The 16250-nt window shown below is 37.4% G+C and overlaps 2 protein-coding genes across 2 annotated transcripts; both read right to left on the bottom strand.

Moving 5' to 3' along the window:
- Positions 1-1923: 1923 nt before the first annotated feature.
- Positions 1924-9723, bottom strand: LOC109206273 (importin subunit beta-3-like). The gene is made up of 7 exons (XM_019369085.1): positions 9635-9723; positions 9422-9552; positions 3578-3716; positions 3412-3481; positions 3190-3318; positions 3024-3080; positions 1924-2369 (listed from the first exon to the last, which is right to left on the bottom strand). Exons 2-6 carry the CDS (start codon positions 9526-9528, stop codon positions 3073-3075), a joined length of 453 nt encoding a protein of 150 aa, XP_019224630.1. The 5' UTR covers positions 9529-9552; positions 9635-9723; the 3' UTR covers positions 1924-2369; positions 3024-3072.
- Positions 9724-10117: 394 nt separating this feature from the next.
- On the bottom strand, positions 10118-15921 carry LOC109206269 (importin-5-like). The gene is made up of 7 exons (XM_019369080.1): positions 15874-15921; positions 11656-12903; positions 11277-11480; positions 10906-11010; positions 10734-10799; positions 10622-10650; positions 10118-10370 (listed from the first exon to the last, which is right to left on the bottom strand). Exons 1-7 carry the CDS (start codon positions 15919-15921, stop codon positions 10118-10120), a joined length of 1953 nt encoding a protein of 650 aa, XP_019224625.1.
- Positions 15922-16250: the final 329 nt, after the last annotated feature.

Below are 16250 nucleotides of genomic sequence, written 5' to 3'. Positions count from 1 at the left end.
TGAGCATTCGGTACATGTATCAGTCCGTGGAAGAGCGAAAGGGTCACCACTACTGAGGATCCCACCTAGTGAACAAGTGTAAGCTTCGCTGCCCGACAGTATAGAGTACTGACCACACCGAGGGACGGGCCCGTCCGATTTTTGAGACCCTTTCTGATTCCCTCACCCAATCTCATGAGAAGCAAGCCCAGCAGGATCCGCCTTAACCTGTCCTCAGACAGCCATCCTTTCGGGCGGAATTCTATTTTTATGGCCCAAAAACACTAAAGATGGGGAATAATCATGGAGAGGCAATGACTAGTGTTCCATAGGTAATTTTTTATGGGCCGGCTAAATTTTAGGCGATCCGGGTCCGGGCACCCGGGCTCATGCGGATGACGTAGGCTATAGCACATGAAAATTTGGGAATGAGATAGAATTCCAGTTTTATGCCGCTAAAATGCCAAAAAACGAGGAACGGCCATGGCGAGGCGATGACTAGTGTTCCTTAGGTCATTTTTCATGGGACGCCAATATTTTCGGTGATCCGGGTTCGACCGTTCGGACCCATGCAAATTGCATGGGCTATTGCAAACGAAAATCTGGGAATCAAGCGAAATTCCAGTTTTATGGCCCAAAAATGCCAAAAAATGAGGAACGACCATGGCGAGGCGATGACTAGTGTTCCTTAGGTCCTTTTTGATGGGCTTGCAAATTTTAGGCGATCCGGGCCTAGGAGCCTGGACACATGCTGATGGCGTGGGCTATAGCACACGAAAATCTGAAAATCGGACGCAACTCCAGTTATATGGCTCTAAAACGCCAAAAAACTAGGAACGGTCATGGAAAGGCCATGACTAATGTTCCTTAGGTCATTTTTGATGGGCCGGCAAAATTTTAGGCAATCCGGGATCGGGCGCCCGGACCCATGCGGATGGTGTGGGCTATAGCACACGAAAATCTGGGAATCGGACGGAATTCCAGTTTTACGGCCCTAAAACATAAAAAAACGAGGAACAGTCACGGCAAGGCTATGGCTAACGTTCTATAGGTCGTTTCTTATGGACCCGCTAAATTGCGCTTGGACCCATGTGGATAGTGTGGGCTATAGCACAAGAAAATCTGGGAATCGGGCAAAATTCTAGTTTTATGGCCTTAAAATGCCAAAAAACGAGGAATGATCATGGCGAGCTCATGACTAATGTTCCTCAGGTCATTTTTGATGGGCCGGCAAAATTGTAGACGATCCGGGTCCGGGCGCTCGGACCCATGCATATGGCGTGGTCTATATAGCATACGAAAATCTGGGAATCGGGCGGAATTCCAGTTTTTTGGCCCGAAAACACCAAAAACGAGAAACAACCATGGCAAGGCGATGACCAAAAAACGAGGAACGATTTATTTTATGGCATTTCGATGTCATGCAACATGAATTTTGAATTATATCCACTTTTTCGTGTGTACTAGCACATGTTGATTATGTATAAAAAAAAAAACTTACGAACTCCGATTGGCCTGTAATTTATAAATCCATGGAAACTGGCCTAGTGACCAATACGTATATCTTCGCCATGACTTTCGGGTTCATTTTATGGCGTTTCGGGGTCATACAACATGAATTTGCGATTATATCCTTCGTATGTATTAGTACATGGTAATTTTGTAGAATTTTTTTGACCGACTCTGATTGGCCTGAAATTTTGTAGGTCCATAGGAAACGGCCTAGTGACCAATACTCCTTTCTTCGCCATGACTTTCGGGTTCATTTTATGGCGTCCGGGATCATGTAATACGAATTTGTGATTATATTCACTTTTTGTGTATTAGTACATGCTGATTCCGTAAAAAAAATTTGGCAAACTCGATTGGCCTGAAATTTTGTAGGTCCATGGGAAACGGTCTAGTGACCAGTACTTATGGTTTCACCATAAATTTTGGGTTCATTTTATTGCGTTTCAGGGATATACAATACGAATTTGTGATGATATACACTTTTCGTGTGCGGATGGTGCAGGTGGGGCAGGAAATACTCTAAATAGTGGCAAGAGTCGAACTTTGGCAACAAAAAACAAAAACAAGAGAAAATGACTAGGCAAGACTCTCCATACTAACTCTGAACCTTACGCATGACCAACCTTGTGCTTGTGAGAAAGAATTTAGCATCAAAATGTTTGATCCCCACAAGTTCACAAGACTAGTAGTTTCATTGAAATGTTAACATCTTCTTCAGGTGATAAGATGGATTCCAATTCCATTTCCTGCTGAGGCAATAGCAAGGAACATGCTGATTCCCAGGTGGCTGCTGGTACTGTTTTCCAAAAATGCCTCAACAGATTAATCATGCGTTTTGCAGTTTCTTCTGTAGCAAGATCCTCTCCAGCACAAAGAACCTACAAAAGAACCAACTTTCAATTACTTAATGTCTAATTTGATGTAAATGTCACAGTAACCATATCAATAGATTAATCAACTGTATTAGTGAAACAAGAAAAACAAATGAAAAGGAACAATCAAATGAACCCTCCAAATAGACAGATGGAGCACTAATTGCCAACTGACTAACACATGATACAAACTGCCTTTTTTCTTTTGTCTTATTTTTCCCTATTGCATAGGGTCCAGGGAAAGGGGAAGGGGGAAAGGGCCAGTGAAAATCAAACTCACACCTATTGTGTGTAGGGGCGGATGCACCATGAAGTACTTTTGACGCGGAACATAAATTTATATGTAAAAATTCAATATTATTGCAACAAATAGTAGATACGAACCGATAATTTTAAAACATAAAGGGTTCAATGCTAAGAATCTTAAGAATGAACCATAGAGCTTAAATTGTGAATCCGACTCTAATTGTGTGGGACTACCAGTGATTTACTACATGGTTAAGAATCTGTTTTTGTCAGTCTTACCTATTCATGTCGAGGGAACTTTTGTATGTAATTATGAGACTATGGAAATAAGAAGCTCAAAATCAGCACAGCATCAACATAAGAAAACACTGAAACCTTGGATCAAAGTGATGAAACCACCTTAACATGACATACCTCTAAGCATTCATTCAATCCACTCAATTTAGTTGCACATACTTCTGTGTCATGCTCCTACATGAGACAGCAATCAAAGTGTTAGTTTCTCATTATTCAGATAAATGAGCTCAATCCCTTTTCCCACAGAAAGAGATAATGTAAATAGTAATGTGTTGAAGGTAACCGAATATAAAGTGTCCCCAATAGCCAGTATTATCTCGCCAGACAAACTGCTTGAGGTACAACTGGTTTCCACCTTGAGCAGTCCCTTTCTCTACCGCCAGTTTAGCAGAATGCAACAGGAAGTACAATGCTTAACCACCACAATTTAAAACATCTCATTAGGTAATGGAGAAGTCAAAGAAAAATTAAGAAAACCATATTAAAATCATGAGATTCTTTTTACCAGCACTAGCACCTTCCCTGACACCATTGTCGAAATCGAATTTCAGAAGGGGAACTAAAACTGAAGCAGCCTGTTTCATGTTTTAAGCCGTAGATTTCATTTGATTATTTTGAGTCCACTTAACAGAAAAAATGAAGTAAACATGCAACTGAATATTCATACTAACCTGGGAAATCCATGGGTAGAAGTCTTCTTCCAATTTTTGAGCATATAAAGCAAGGATTTGACAGGCTACAGATTTCCCTGCTAGGAGGTCACTTCCTTTGACACATATTATTTCATTCCCAAACTTGACTTTGTGTATGCTGCAAAATGTGAAACTTAAGCAAGATCCTTAATAGCCCGAATAACCACCTCTCCCTAGCAGTCTTAGCAGTGAAAAGAAATAAAAAGAAATCCTATGTCTGATAGATATCAAAGCTGTTAACTGAGTGAGTAACACTGTATTTTTTGCTGGGTTACTAAAACTGATTAAAACCAGGATGTGGTAAACTAGTTGACACCATGTCTCACAGACATCAAAGCAATACAGATCAGCGGGTCAAATTTTGATATTCTAGAGGACATGTTATGCTACTTTGAGTTGCAGACTTAAACACAGACAATATCATGCATCGAATGGCAACAATTTAATGATTATTGAGTAAAAGTTGGAGATAACGAGGAGGAGGGCAGGAAGTTATTTGAATATATTGAGAAGAGATTTTTTAGCAGGAAGAAGCATAAAAATTAGAAAGGAAACAGAACATGCTCAAGATTAATGTAATAAAGAATACAACACCATTATAAGGGGATATCTTAAGAGGGTCAGGAGCACTATATGACCTGATTGTCTACAGTGCACGTCCCCTTTAGATTCTCCACTGATAACAAATTCTTTACTGATCGAAAAGTAAGAAAAATAAGTTATAACTCAGCCGACTCCGTATCATTTATACACTAATCAAATAATGGCATTCCTCCTAAGAATCGTAAATTTATATGATACTTTTAAAATGTATCACAAATAGAAATGCTAAATTTAGTGAATCATCAATATAGATCCACGTGTAGAAAAAGAGATTGTCTTGAACTAGAAAACTTAAAGCAGATGCAGAGAAGCTAAAAGAGATATTATATAGAAGGGCTTATTTTATTAACTGAAAGTGGTGTGCCTTTTATACGCTTACAAGCTCGTAAAGATAATATCTATCCATAACACCCATTTGACTAAAATCTAGGAAATGACCAGAAAAACAGCAACCAAATTAGAAAAAATAGCAACTGACCTAAAGACTCTGTCAACTCTAGTAAAAGACTTATTCAACTCACAGTAAATAACTTCATCCAGCCAATAAACTTAAAAGAGTTTTTTGAATCAGTTCCCAACACTCCCTCCCTTGATTCAAAATCACATACACCATGGCATAACATAAAGTAATTGTGTTTTACCGGAGGAAGTGCTTTAGTAAGAATGTCTGCTGCTTGCTCTTCAGTGCTGCAGTGCTTCAACCCAATCAGCCCCTTTGCAACTAGTTCACGAATGAAATGATGTCAAATGTCTATGTGCTTCGACCTTCCATGAAATACAGGATTTTTGGTCATTGCAATTGCTGATAAATTGTCACAAAAGATTTTTGTTGCTTCCTTTTGCTCTTGGTAAAGATCTGCAAGTATCTTCCTTAGCCATAATGCTTGACATGCTGATGACGTTGCTGCAACATATTCTACCTCTGAAGATGACAACGTCGTTGCTTGTTTCTTTGAGCTCCAAGTAATAGCTGCAGAACCAAAAGTGAAAAAATTCCCAGAGACACTCTTCCTATCATCCAAAGATCCTGCCCAGTCACTATCCGAAAAGCCATACAAATTAAAACTAGAACATCGAGAGTACCATAATCCAAAATCCATAGTTCCAGCAACACAGCGCAAGATTCTTTTAGCTGCTCCAAGATGATGCTTTGAAGGTTTATGCATAAACCTCGAAATAACTCCAACAGAGAATGATATATCTGGACGGGAGTGAGTCAAATAAATCAGGCCTCCAACTAAGCTTCTAAAATAGCTTCCATCAACTTTTTCAGTACCATCTTCAAGTTGCAGCTTCTCATTTACATTTATAGGAGTTGGCATTGTTTTGCAATTAAGCATATTGAACCTTTTGAGCAAATCAATGGCATACTTCCTTTGTGAAATGAAAACTCCATCTTCTCCTTGCTTTACTTCAAGTCCAAGAAAATAGTGCAACAGTCCCAAATCTGTCATTTCAATCTTATTCATCATGGAAGATTTGAAATACTTATAACAGAGTACGTTGAGCCCATATATATCATATCATCAAAATACAAATATACCAACAAAAGATCATTTTTTTCATACTTCTTCACATATAAAGTTGGTTCATTCTTACTTCAAATCCATTTTCTCTGAAATAAGAGTCGATTTTGCTGTACCATGCGTGCGGAGCTTGTTTAAGCCCATAAAGTGATTTCTTCAGCTTGTACACTTTGTTTTCCTTTCCTTTCTCTACATAGCCATGTGGTTGGGCTACATAGACTTCTTCTTTCAAGTCGCCGTTAAGGAATGCATATTTAACATCAAACTGATAAATCATCCATTTTAACTATACAACCAATGCTAAAAAGATTCTTACTATTTCAAAACGAGCAACTGGAGAAAAAGTTTCGTCAAAGTCAATACCTTGTTGCTGCGAATATCCTTTTGCTACCAGTCTGGCTTTATGTTTCTGCACACTCCCATCAACATGGTATTTTATCTTGAACACCCATTTTAATCCTATAACATTTTTGCCGTCTGGAAGATCCACCAAATCCCATGTTCCATTTTTCCTTATTGCCATAAGCTCTTCTTCCATTGCACAACTCCATTTCTTTTTTGTTGAAGCTTCTTCAAAGCTAACTGGATCTGCACCAAATAAAGCAAAAGTACATGTTACATAAATATCTGCAAGTAATCTAGTCTTCTGTGGAGGAGTCTCATTAGAATCTTCTAAGTCGGGCACCATCAATGTTGAGCTGCTTCCAACTGGACTGATGTTACTGGAACTTTCTAAAGAGTGGCTTGGTGTATTAACAAAAGGCTGACTTTCTCCTTCACTAGGAAAAACTTCATCTTCCATTCCAGCTTGTGAACTTTTACTGTGAACTTTTACTGCTTCTTTCCCATTTCCAACATGAGTTTTCATCAAATACCACATCTCTCCTGATAATCACTTTGCCATTTGTGGGGTTATATAATCGAAAAGCTTTGGATTCAGAGCACTATCCAATAAAGATGCACTTTTCAGATTTTCCATCAAGCTTTTGATGATGTTGAGAATTTATTAAAGCATATGCAATACAACCAAAAATTCTCAAATGACTTACCCACGGCTTTCTACCTTTCCAAGCTTCAACTAGTGTTTGGCCCATGACTGCTCTTGTAGGAGACATATTGAGCAAATAAACTGCAGTATGAATTGCCTCAGCCCAAAGCTGATTCAGAAGATTCTTGCTCTTCAGCATGCTTCTGGCCATCTCCACTACGGTTCGGTTCTTTCGCTCCGCAATTCCATTTTGCTCCGGAGTGTAAGGTGCAGTCAATTCCCTGTGAATGCCATTATCTTCACAAAACAACTTAAACGCTTGAGATACAAACTCACCTCCTCTGTCTGTACGAAGAACCTTAATTTTAGTACCAATTTGGTTCTCAACCAATGCCTTGAATTTTTTGAAGTTTGCAAAAGTTTCTGATTTGAACTTCAAAAAATATACCCAACTCATACGACTATAATCATCTGTGAATAGTAGAAAATATCGAGAACCAGCAAGCGATTGCGTATTCATAGGGCCACACAGATCTGCATGAATAATTTCAAGACAACTAGTAGCTCTCCAAAATTTTCCTACAGGGAAGGATTTTCTGTGTTGCTTGCCATATACACAACCTTCACACACATTTTCAACAGATTTTATGTTTGGCAAACCATGAACCATCTTATATTGACTCAATAGCATCAATCCATTCATATTCAAGTGTCCATAACGTAAATGCCACAACTTAGATTCTTCAACATTTCTTTCACTAACAACCAATGCTTGTTCTTTGAAATTTCAAGAGGAAACATTTTGTTCTCTGTCATATGAATACTTGCTAAGATTTGACCCGTCTTTTTATTTTTAATAACACATAATCCATCATCAAACAAGACAGAGAATCCACTATTCAATAATTGCCCAACACTTAGCAAGTTATGAGCCAAACTAGGAGTAAAGAAAATATTTTGAATAAGTTTTACTTTACCTTGACTAGTTTGGACAGCCACAGTACCTTCACCTGCAACATGTATTTCCTTGTTATCTCCAAGCCAAATACGCCTCCTTTTTGTCTCATCTAACTCTCTGAATGCTGACCTTTCTCCAGACATGTGATGGGAGCAGCCACTATCAACAAACCAAACACCAATCTTATGATCCATGATAGTAGAGCGAGCCATAAAAAGCATGCTTTCTTCTTGTTCTTCCTCTGCATAAATAGCTTGATAGTTTTTGTACCAGCAGTTAGCTTCTATGTGACCGAACTTGTGGCAGTTGTAACATTGCACTCCGTTTCTACCACGTCCAGATTGGCCTCTGCCTCTACTACGTCCTCTTCCTCTAAAAGCACCTCCCCACCATGTCCTTGTGTTCTTTGCTCTGGCGACTTCTCATTCTGAATTGGAGACTCTTCCTTAACTTGAAAAGCTTGTTCTTCATTCTTCTCAATCGACTTGTTGATTCTTGACTCGTGAGATTGCAAAGAGCCCATTAGTTCATCAAACGAGAACACAGATAAGTCTTTTGATTCCTCAATGGCTGCAACCACATGATCAAACTTTGGAGGTAAACTTCTTAAACTTTTGCTACTACAGTTTCATCACTTACCTCTTCACCATATGATTTCATTTGACTTACAATCCCAGTAACTCTTGATAAAAAGTCTTGCACAGATTTATTATTTTTCATGAACAATGTTTCAAAATCGCGGCGAAGAGATTGTAGTTTTACAGTAATTACCTTTGAAGAACTTTGAAACTTCTTTTTCAAGATCAGCCACGCCTCTTTTGAGGTAGTTACTGCTGCAATTCTTGAGAAAATCGTCTCATGAACAGCTTGCTGAATAAAGAACAAAGCTTTGGCATCCTTCTTTCTGACTTCTTTTAATATCCTCTCATCCTCTGCATCCGGCTCATCCACATCAACGAACCCATCTTCAACTAAGTCCCACAATTCTTGAGACTTAAACAAGGTCTTCATTTTGATACTCCAAAACTCATACTTCTCGCCATTGAAGACGGGTATGAGTGGTTGTGAAGAAGAGGAAATAGCATTTGCTGTACCTTTTTGTTTTTCTCGTATTTCACTCCCTCACGTGTTTCTCTCCTTATCCCTCTATCACCTAGTCAAAGACCGAACGCAGGCTCTGATGCCACAATGTAGAAAAAGAGATTGTCTTGAACTAGAAAATTTAAAGCAGATGCAGAGAAGCTAAAAGAGATATTCTGTAGAAGGGCTTATTTTATTAACTGAAAGTGGTGTGCCTTTTATAGGCTTACAAGCTCGTAAAGATAATATCTATCCATAACACCCATTTGACTAAAATCTAAGAAATGACCAGAAAAACAGCAACCAAATTAGAAAAAATAGCAACTGACCTAAAGACTCTGTCAACTCTAGTAAAAGAATTATTCAACTCACAGCAAATAACTTCATCCAGCCAATAAACTTAAAAGAGTTTTTTGAATCAGTTCCCAACACCATGAGCCCAGCAACTGTTGGCAACTAGAGTGAATATGATGCAGTAGTATAGAAAATAAAGATTATTTTCCGTTAGAAGACTGTAAGAACACAGTGTCACATAGGCTTTTGCTGATTCAGTCGTTTATCCTAGATTGTCTAGAAAAGAAAGCAAAAATCCATATTAAGAAAGAAAAACAATCTAAATGAACTTCATAACGGAAAGAAAATGCCAAACCTCCATGATTAAAGCTTACCTATCATCTAATTTATCTGAGGATACGGTCTTATTGGGCTCAAGCTGAGCACATTCAACCAAAGGGGGAATGATGGTACTCAGGTAAGGAAGAAAATCCTTTCCCATGCACTCGCAAATTCTACCGTATGCCTGCAATGAGATCGAGAAAATACTGAGAGGCCAGTTTAGAGAAAAAGTTCTGAGCCCGTAAAATCAAAGGATTAACACATACCTGTACACTGCGAACAATAGTATCAAAATCTTTTACTTGTGATTCTTATAATGACTTAAGCACTTCCATAACCTTTAATGACAACAAAAATAAAATAAGAAAAATATTCCACTTCGAGAAACGAATAACAAGATCAGGCCACCGTGCCATTGAGAGAAGAAAAGGAGCTCCAAAGTAGAGTCAGAATTTAGGACCAAAAAGGAACTAGTAGGAGAAAATGCGTGTCACAATTCGTTGCTCCCCACAGTATGAAGCAAGTCTTAAATTCAAATAGGTATAATCGATACTATGGCTGGCCTGTGCGAAAGCCATATGACAAAGGCTAGCAAATGCAAACAAGAAAATGACATTCCATCTGCAATGGCACTGCTGAATCAACGAATACATGACATGTATCTTTTACGTAAACTTTGTCACTTGATCATTGATAATTAACATCGATTTTCACCTCTAATTATTACTTAACCATGGTAAATGTATGTGCTACATAAACACCGGACACAAGTATGTTTTTCCCAAAAGCTCTTTGCGTTCTGCATCGCATGCACAGGCACAAAGAAGTACTGGGGATAGTTGGGAGAAGACCTGCTTAAAGTCATCTCTGAATTTCTCTTTGCCTACAGCCATCCCGACCATGCTTATGCACTCCAAGGCTTGGCTTTGAAGCATGTGATCAGATTTATCATTTGCATCTACCAGGATAGTCTTCAAATATCGCATTACAGAATCATACTCCCTCCGGTCCAAAATAAGTGATTTTTTGGATGTTTTTACACAGATTTAGAAATTCAACTTTTAGCATTAATTAGCAATGGGATTGACCATATTAACCTTTACTATCTCACATAAACACTCCTAACACATATTCCAACACTATTTACTCCAAGGACAATGTAGGAAAAAAAATAATTAATTCATTCTTGAAATCTGGAAAAATCACTTATTTTGGACCACAAGAAAAAAGCCAAAAAATCACTTATTTTGGACCGGAGGGAGTAGTACTTTTGGAAGTGCTCCTGTTGAAGTACAAATAATATAGTAGCCATCATTATCCATCATAAGTAGAAATATTGAGTCAAAAATAAATGCAAGTAAATACCTTAGACAAATCAGCTGTAGCAGCCAATGCATTTAATGCTGCTTGGTGAACCATTTGATTGTCTTTCTGCATTTCAAACAACAGAAATGAGTAGGAAAAAAACAGCATGAATCTCTTAAACTTGTCAGCAGAAATCTAACTTTATAACATGGTGACCTCTATATTTGCCTACCTGTAGAAGTACAAACGCTCTGTTGAGTATTCCATCTAAGTAGGGTATCAGAGTTTCTGGCTTTTCAGATTCGCAAAAATTCATGACAGCTTCAGCTGCAAGTGCCTACGAAAATGCCAAAAAGGGTAAAAAGAGTAACCAAGGTGGCATCATGAACTAAACGAAGCAGTAATGACACATCAACCCTACGAATTCGTATGCAAATTTAAAGATCATCAACTTTATGGAATATGCAACCCATCGTAAAGGTGCAGCAAGATAGATACTTTTGCTGATTTTTTTCTGTATCGATAGTAATTTATACTTTTATAACAGCGATTTTATTTTTGGAAGTCTGCAACAACCATGAAGTGTTCCACCATTGGTCAGACCTGCAATCGTGGATTTTGAGAATCATCCATAGCTGCAGCTAATGCAGGCAATAATTGGTTATGATACTGTTCTTGCAAATCTGGACAGAAGTCAGTCGACAGCTGGTAGATTGCATTAATAGCTGCCCATCTGACTCGAGGATTAGGATCTTGGAAAGAATGCAAAACCATATTCACTATTTGCTCCAAATACTTGATCATCACCTATAGACAGATAAACCATGGGTTCAAGCTAATAGCCTAAGAAAATTAAACTAAAACAAATAGGGGAACTACATTATATCCGAGAAGTTTGCAAGCAAAGAAGCACCTCTTAAATGCTACACGATAATCGCAACATAATCATGATAAATACACTAATGAGACATCAGATTTGTACCTTTGAGCTTCCTTCAGCAATATAAGCAAGTGCAATGAGAGCTGCGTGGCGTTTCTCCCATTCAGGGGCATCTAAATAAGCAGACAGCTGCTCTATGGCAATAGGAGCAACAGTCTTGCCACCTAATGCTTTAGAAAACCGGCCTAAACACTTCTTACCAAAACCATAGCTGTCCCTTTCCCCTGCATTCTCATGCTCGGTCTCCGCACTATGCCAACTAGGTTCATCCTTAATATCCAGTAACAAATTCAATAAGATAGCAAAACAAGAGTCTGTAAACCGTGGCACCTTCTTCATCATGCCAGGGACCTTGTCCCTGGCCTCAACCAAAGTTAACATAAACTCAATTGCCAAGTGCCTCGTCTCCTCTTCCAAACTCTTAGCCTCTGCTATCTCCATTATTGAGCCCACAACAACCACTAGTTGTAGCCTCAAGAATTTAGGCTCATTCTCAGCCAACTCAATGAAAAGATCCAGCGCGTCCTTTGCTGCATCCTCCTGATCACTGTTGCACAATCCGTCAGTCAACGTCTTCATCATACCTGGCAAGAGATCTTGAAACTGCTCCTTTTCATGTGAACTAGGTATGCACTGAAGAAAGCTGATCACAGCGGTCGTGGCAGCGATTCTCACATCGAGATCATTGAGGGTATCGTCATTCAGTGTCTTAAGGAATAGAGGGTGCAATATTTTTACGTAATTAGGGACTATGGTTTCACCAATGTCGTCAGCTAGTTGAGCAAAAATTAAGAAAGCCGACTCTTTTAACTTGTTGTTTGAAGTGGAGGTGAGGCATTGGTACAAGAATGGCAGTAATTCGGGCCAGTTATTATCTGGTATAAGTGAAGCAGCTAGATCCATAACGGCGCCACGGAGCTCTAAGATGACGGATTTTGATTCTTCAAGCTGGGAGATACGATTAAGGAGAGTGCATTTGATGGTGGATTGAGTAGAAACACTTAGATTGCGCCAAGTATTGCACAAGTCATCGTCAGCAGCAGCAGCAGCAAGCAACTTACTTAGGAGGACAGCACACTTTTCACGGGAATCAATGTTTTGTGAAGAGTTGAGGAAGTTACAAAGCTTAATAGCAAGAGACTCAGGATCCTTGTGCTTTATCATGTTCAACATTGACTTATTATTAGCCTCCGAATCATTTTCCTCGGAGCTCGACATCTGATCGGAAATAAAGGTTTCAAATGGCTCCGAGTCAGGCCCCAAAATCGCCTCCATCTGGGCAATCTGGAACTGAGTCAATGTTGTGCGCTACTGGAAATGTAGTTGTCCCTCACCAATGAGGGACAAAGTGCAAGTCAAAAGCTTACTTTATTCAAATTTTCATTTCACTCCATTTTATTTCCCACCATACTCAACTCTGTATCCATTACAGTAGAGAGAGATGACTATGGAGTTGTGAGAAAAAGAGAGAAAAGCAAGAAACAACTAACCCAAAAACACATATTTTGAATTTGTAACTGCTTTCAAAATATGTACAATGTGGGCTAGGTAGGATAAAACTTAAAAACATGAGCCATTTTTTATTATGGTGTGAAGTCACGTGTATTTTCTGATAATTCTTTCTTCAAAATACGCGCATCTAATAAAATTAAAACTTATTTTAAATCCACTAACTCTAGATATTCCTGAATTCATATTTAGTAGTAGTATGTATTGCCCATTAAGATATATAGAATCTTGTTTTCTTTCAATAAAAAGAAAAGCATAAGTCCACATAGATTCTAACTCGATTACACAAAAACTTTCCATTAATAGACATGAAAATTTAGCAAAGCAAAATTCAACACTACAAAAACAGAGCTCCCCAGTGAAAACAAATTTTAATTCCTTTGAATCTTAACTTGCTCTAAGATTGATTTCTGATGCAGGCCCAGGGGCGGATCTAGAGGGTAATATACGGGTTCCCGGGAACTCAGTAACTTTTCCATAGACCCTGTATTTTTATTAAATATCTATAAATATCTATTTGTGAACTCAGTTATTATTGTATATTAATTTGAAATTGCGACAGGAACCCATAAACTTAAAATCTTGGATCCGCCTCCGGATGCAGCTGGTTACTATGTTGTAACTCCATATAGTCCTTGTACTTCATTGGTATATAAGCTGGAGGGCTATTCTCACTTTGTACCAACGGGGAAGCAGGACTTACAACTGCATCAAGTGATGGGCCAATAGCCAATCTTTAGCTCTCTTAAGATCCTTCTTAGGTAAAGTTGTGAACCAACATGACGATGAGGTTTTAGGAAGTGACGAAGTATGATATTTGGACACAAGACTTGCATACAAGGCAGTAGACATATAAGACCTATACATTTTGAGCGTTGAAGCCAAGTAAACTATTCTTTAAAAGATTACTTTTCTCATTGGCTAATGCAAATATTTTATTTTATATATAATTTTTGTGAAAGTTTTTCGCAAATACTTGGACCAAATTGAATGAACATCTGCTCCTCTTGCATTATTATTATTACTAGTAACACACGTGTATGTCAAGTCTTGTAGTGAAACGATATCGTAAAACAATTAGTACTATAATATTAAAATAAATTAAAGCTTTAAAAGAAATAAAGTAAAAGTTCGTATGAATGACTAATGCAGATCATCATATGGTAATTTTTTTGTCGAGGTCAAAATGATTTGATATCATATAAACTTATAAATATGAATAATCAAAGTTTAAATCTGGGGAGAATGAGACGTCTTTTTAGTGTTTGCTACTATTTCGGTCACTGTCATTGTATGTTTTGTACACAATCAACTGGGTTGGTACCTTTTTTCCACTTGAATATGCATTTTTGGTTTACCATATGTGTTGTTGTACATATCTTGTTAAATTATTGTGTTGGAGACAAAACTCAATGTAACAAAGTAATATTCGAAGAATGTTAGTTATTCTGATTTATAAAAAAGTTATCTTGATGGTTTTCAAGTTTTTAGATATATTAGCAACACAATTTAATTGTGAATATGAGCAATGCCGATTGTGCTTACAAATATTTTACGTCTTACGGTGGTTGCCTTATTTTTAAGAAACTGCAACTTTTTTTTTTTTTTTTACAATCGCATACATATCAATAAGTTGTTAGCAAAAGAAAGTATAGTATTATTTTTGTACAATAATTTATTCATCATATGTCTTTTCTAGAATGGCAAGTACAAATATAATAATTATTTGTGATAACAAAACTTAATAGTTACCTTATTTACTTCTCGATATCCATGCAATATATTCTTTTCACAAGTTGTTCTTAATGATAATTTTAGTTTAACATAAGAGTAAATATAAATGTATTTGTTATAAAATGTAACATATGTACACATATGTTTGCATTGCGTGCACATATATAACACACAATTGTACATATACATGAAGGTGGTTCTATCTTTCTTTCAGTCAATTCAATAGGGAGAAGAAGTTCTAAAATTGGAGTTGTAAATTCAACAAAGAAAGAAAGCAATATACTTATTTATTTCTCAAGATGAATTGGCAAAATAGTTAAGGAGAATGTCATATTATTTTGTACAACCAGAAAAAGACCTATCAGAAAGCTAAAATGATAGATATTCTTTTTATGTCATTAACTGACTACCGGAACAAACCGTTTAAATATATACATGATTATTTATTTTTAGAAATGATTTCAAATTAAATTAGTTTCTATTTTACATTTTTCTTTCTACTTTTATGGTATCTAAATACCAAAAATCTTTTGATACTCTTTTTTTTTTCACATTATAGTTGTATTTTCTAATTTTCAATCATGAATTCTCAATATTTTTAGAAATTTACTTATGTCCGTACAAAATTCATATTATCAATGCAATTTAACATGCTAATTTTATTATTCAAAGTAATTACTTATATTATTTACTTTTTAGTGATCTAATAATGTAAAATTTTATACTATCAATTAAAAATTATACATTCGTTCAAATCTACCCCTAATTTAGACGGTTGGCCACGTGTCACAACCAAAATCAATTGACCCATCCCCAATTTAAAATATCCGATTCCTCTCTTATCTGACCCGACACCCGACACCCGACCCTAAAACCCCCAACCTAACATAACCCAGCGACACGACTCCATACTCCTCACCTCTCCACCCTTTCTCTCCTCTTCTCTTCCCTCACCGTATACCAAAATCGCCAGAAATCATGGCATTTCACCGAAAAATTTCTCTAGGTGGAACTAACCTCCACGGTACTAGCTTCCCCCTCTTCGTCTCCTTTCTCCTTCTCCATGTTTCTTCATTCAAACAGCGACCCCGTTTTACCATTGACTACCTCTACTCTCTCTCACTGTTTTCCCTCTTCTTCATTTTCATCCAGCATGATGGTATGGTGTCCATCTCATTCAAATGATTTGGCAGCCAATTTTGTTGACTTGGTTTGGTTTGGTAGCCAACCTTGTTGAATTGGTATGATTTGATAGCCAATTTTATTGACTTGGTTTCGTTTGGTAGCCAACCTTGTTGAAATTGTGAAAAGGGTGTGCAAATTGTCAAATATTGTAGGCTTTAAAGAGTGAGGTTTTGGCTATAAAAGGAGAGCTTTAACTCTCATTTCATCAC

Source organism: Nicotiana attenuata, unplaced genomic scaffold (genome assembly GCF_001879085.1).
Source record: "Nicotiana attenuata strain UT unplaced genomic scaffold, NIATTr2, whole genome shotgun sequence".
NCBI lineage: Eukaryota > Viridiplantae > Streptophyta > Magnoliopsida > Solanales > Solanaceae > Nicotiana > Nicotiana attenuata.
The sequence above is the reverse complement of the archived record's forward strand: the minus strand, read 5'-3'. Positions and strand labels throughout refer to the sequence as shown.

What these genes read in the sequence shown, in the direction of transcription:
- LOC109206273 (XM_019369085.1), bottom strand. Translation starts at nt 9,528, where the DNA reads ATGGGAAAGGATTTTCTTCCTTACCTGAGTACCATCATTCCCCCTTTG. An exon ending in TCAGATAAATTAGATGATAG is followed by an intron (nt 3,717 to 9,421) that starts GTAAGCTTTAAT and finishes CACATTTTGCAG; the next exon opens with CATACACAAAGTCAAGTTTG. An exon ending in CAGGGAAGGTGCTAGTGCTG is followed by an intron (nt 3,319 to 3,411) that starts GTAAAAAGAATC and finishes GTGGTGGTTAAG; the next exon opens with CATTGTACTTCCTGTTGCAT.
- LOC109206269 (XM_019369080.1), bottom strand. Translation starts at nt 15,921, where the DNA reads ATGGAGAAGGAGAAAGGAGACGAAGAGGGGGAAGCTAGTACCGTGGAG. An exon ending in GAGCGTTTGTACTTCTACAG is followed by an intron (nt 10,800 to 10,905) that starts GTAGGCAAATAT and finishes TTTGAAATGCAG; the next exon opens with AAAGACAATCAAATGGTTCA. An exon ending in CTACAGCTGATTTGTCTAAG is followed by an intron (nt 10,651 to 10,733) that starts GTATTTACTTGC and finishes GTACTTCAACAG; the next exon opens with GAGCACTTCCAAAAGTACTA.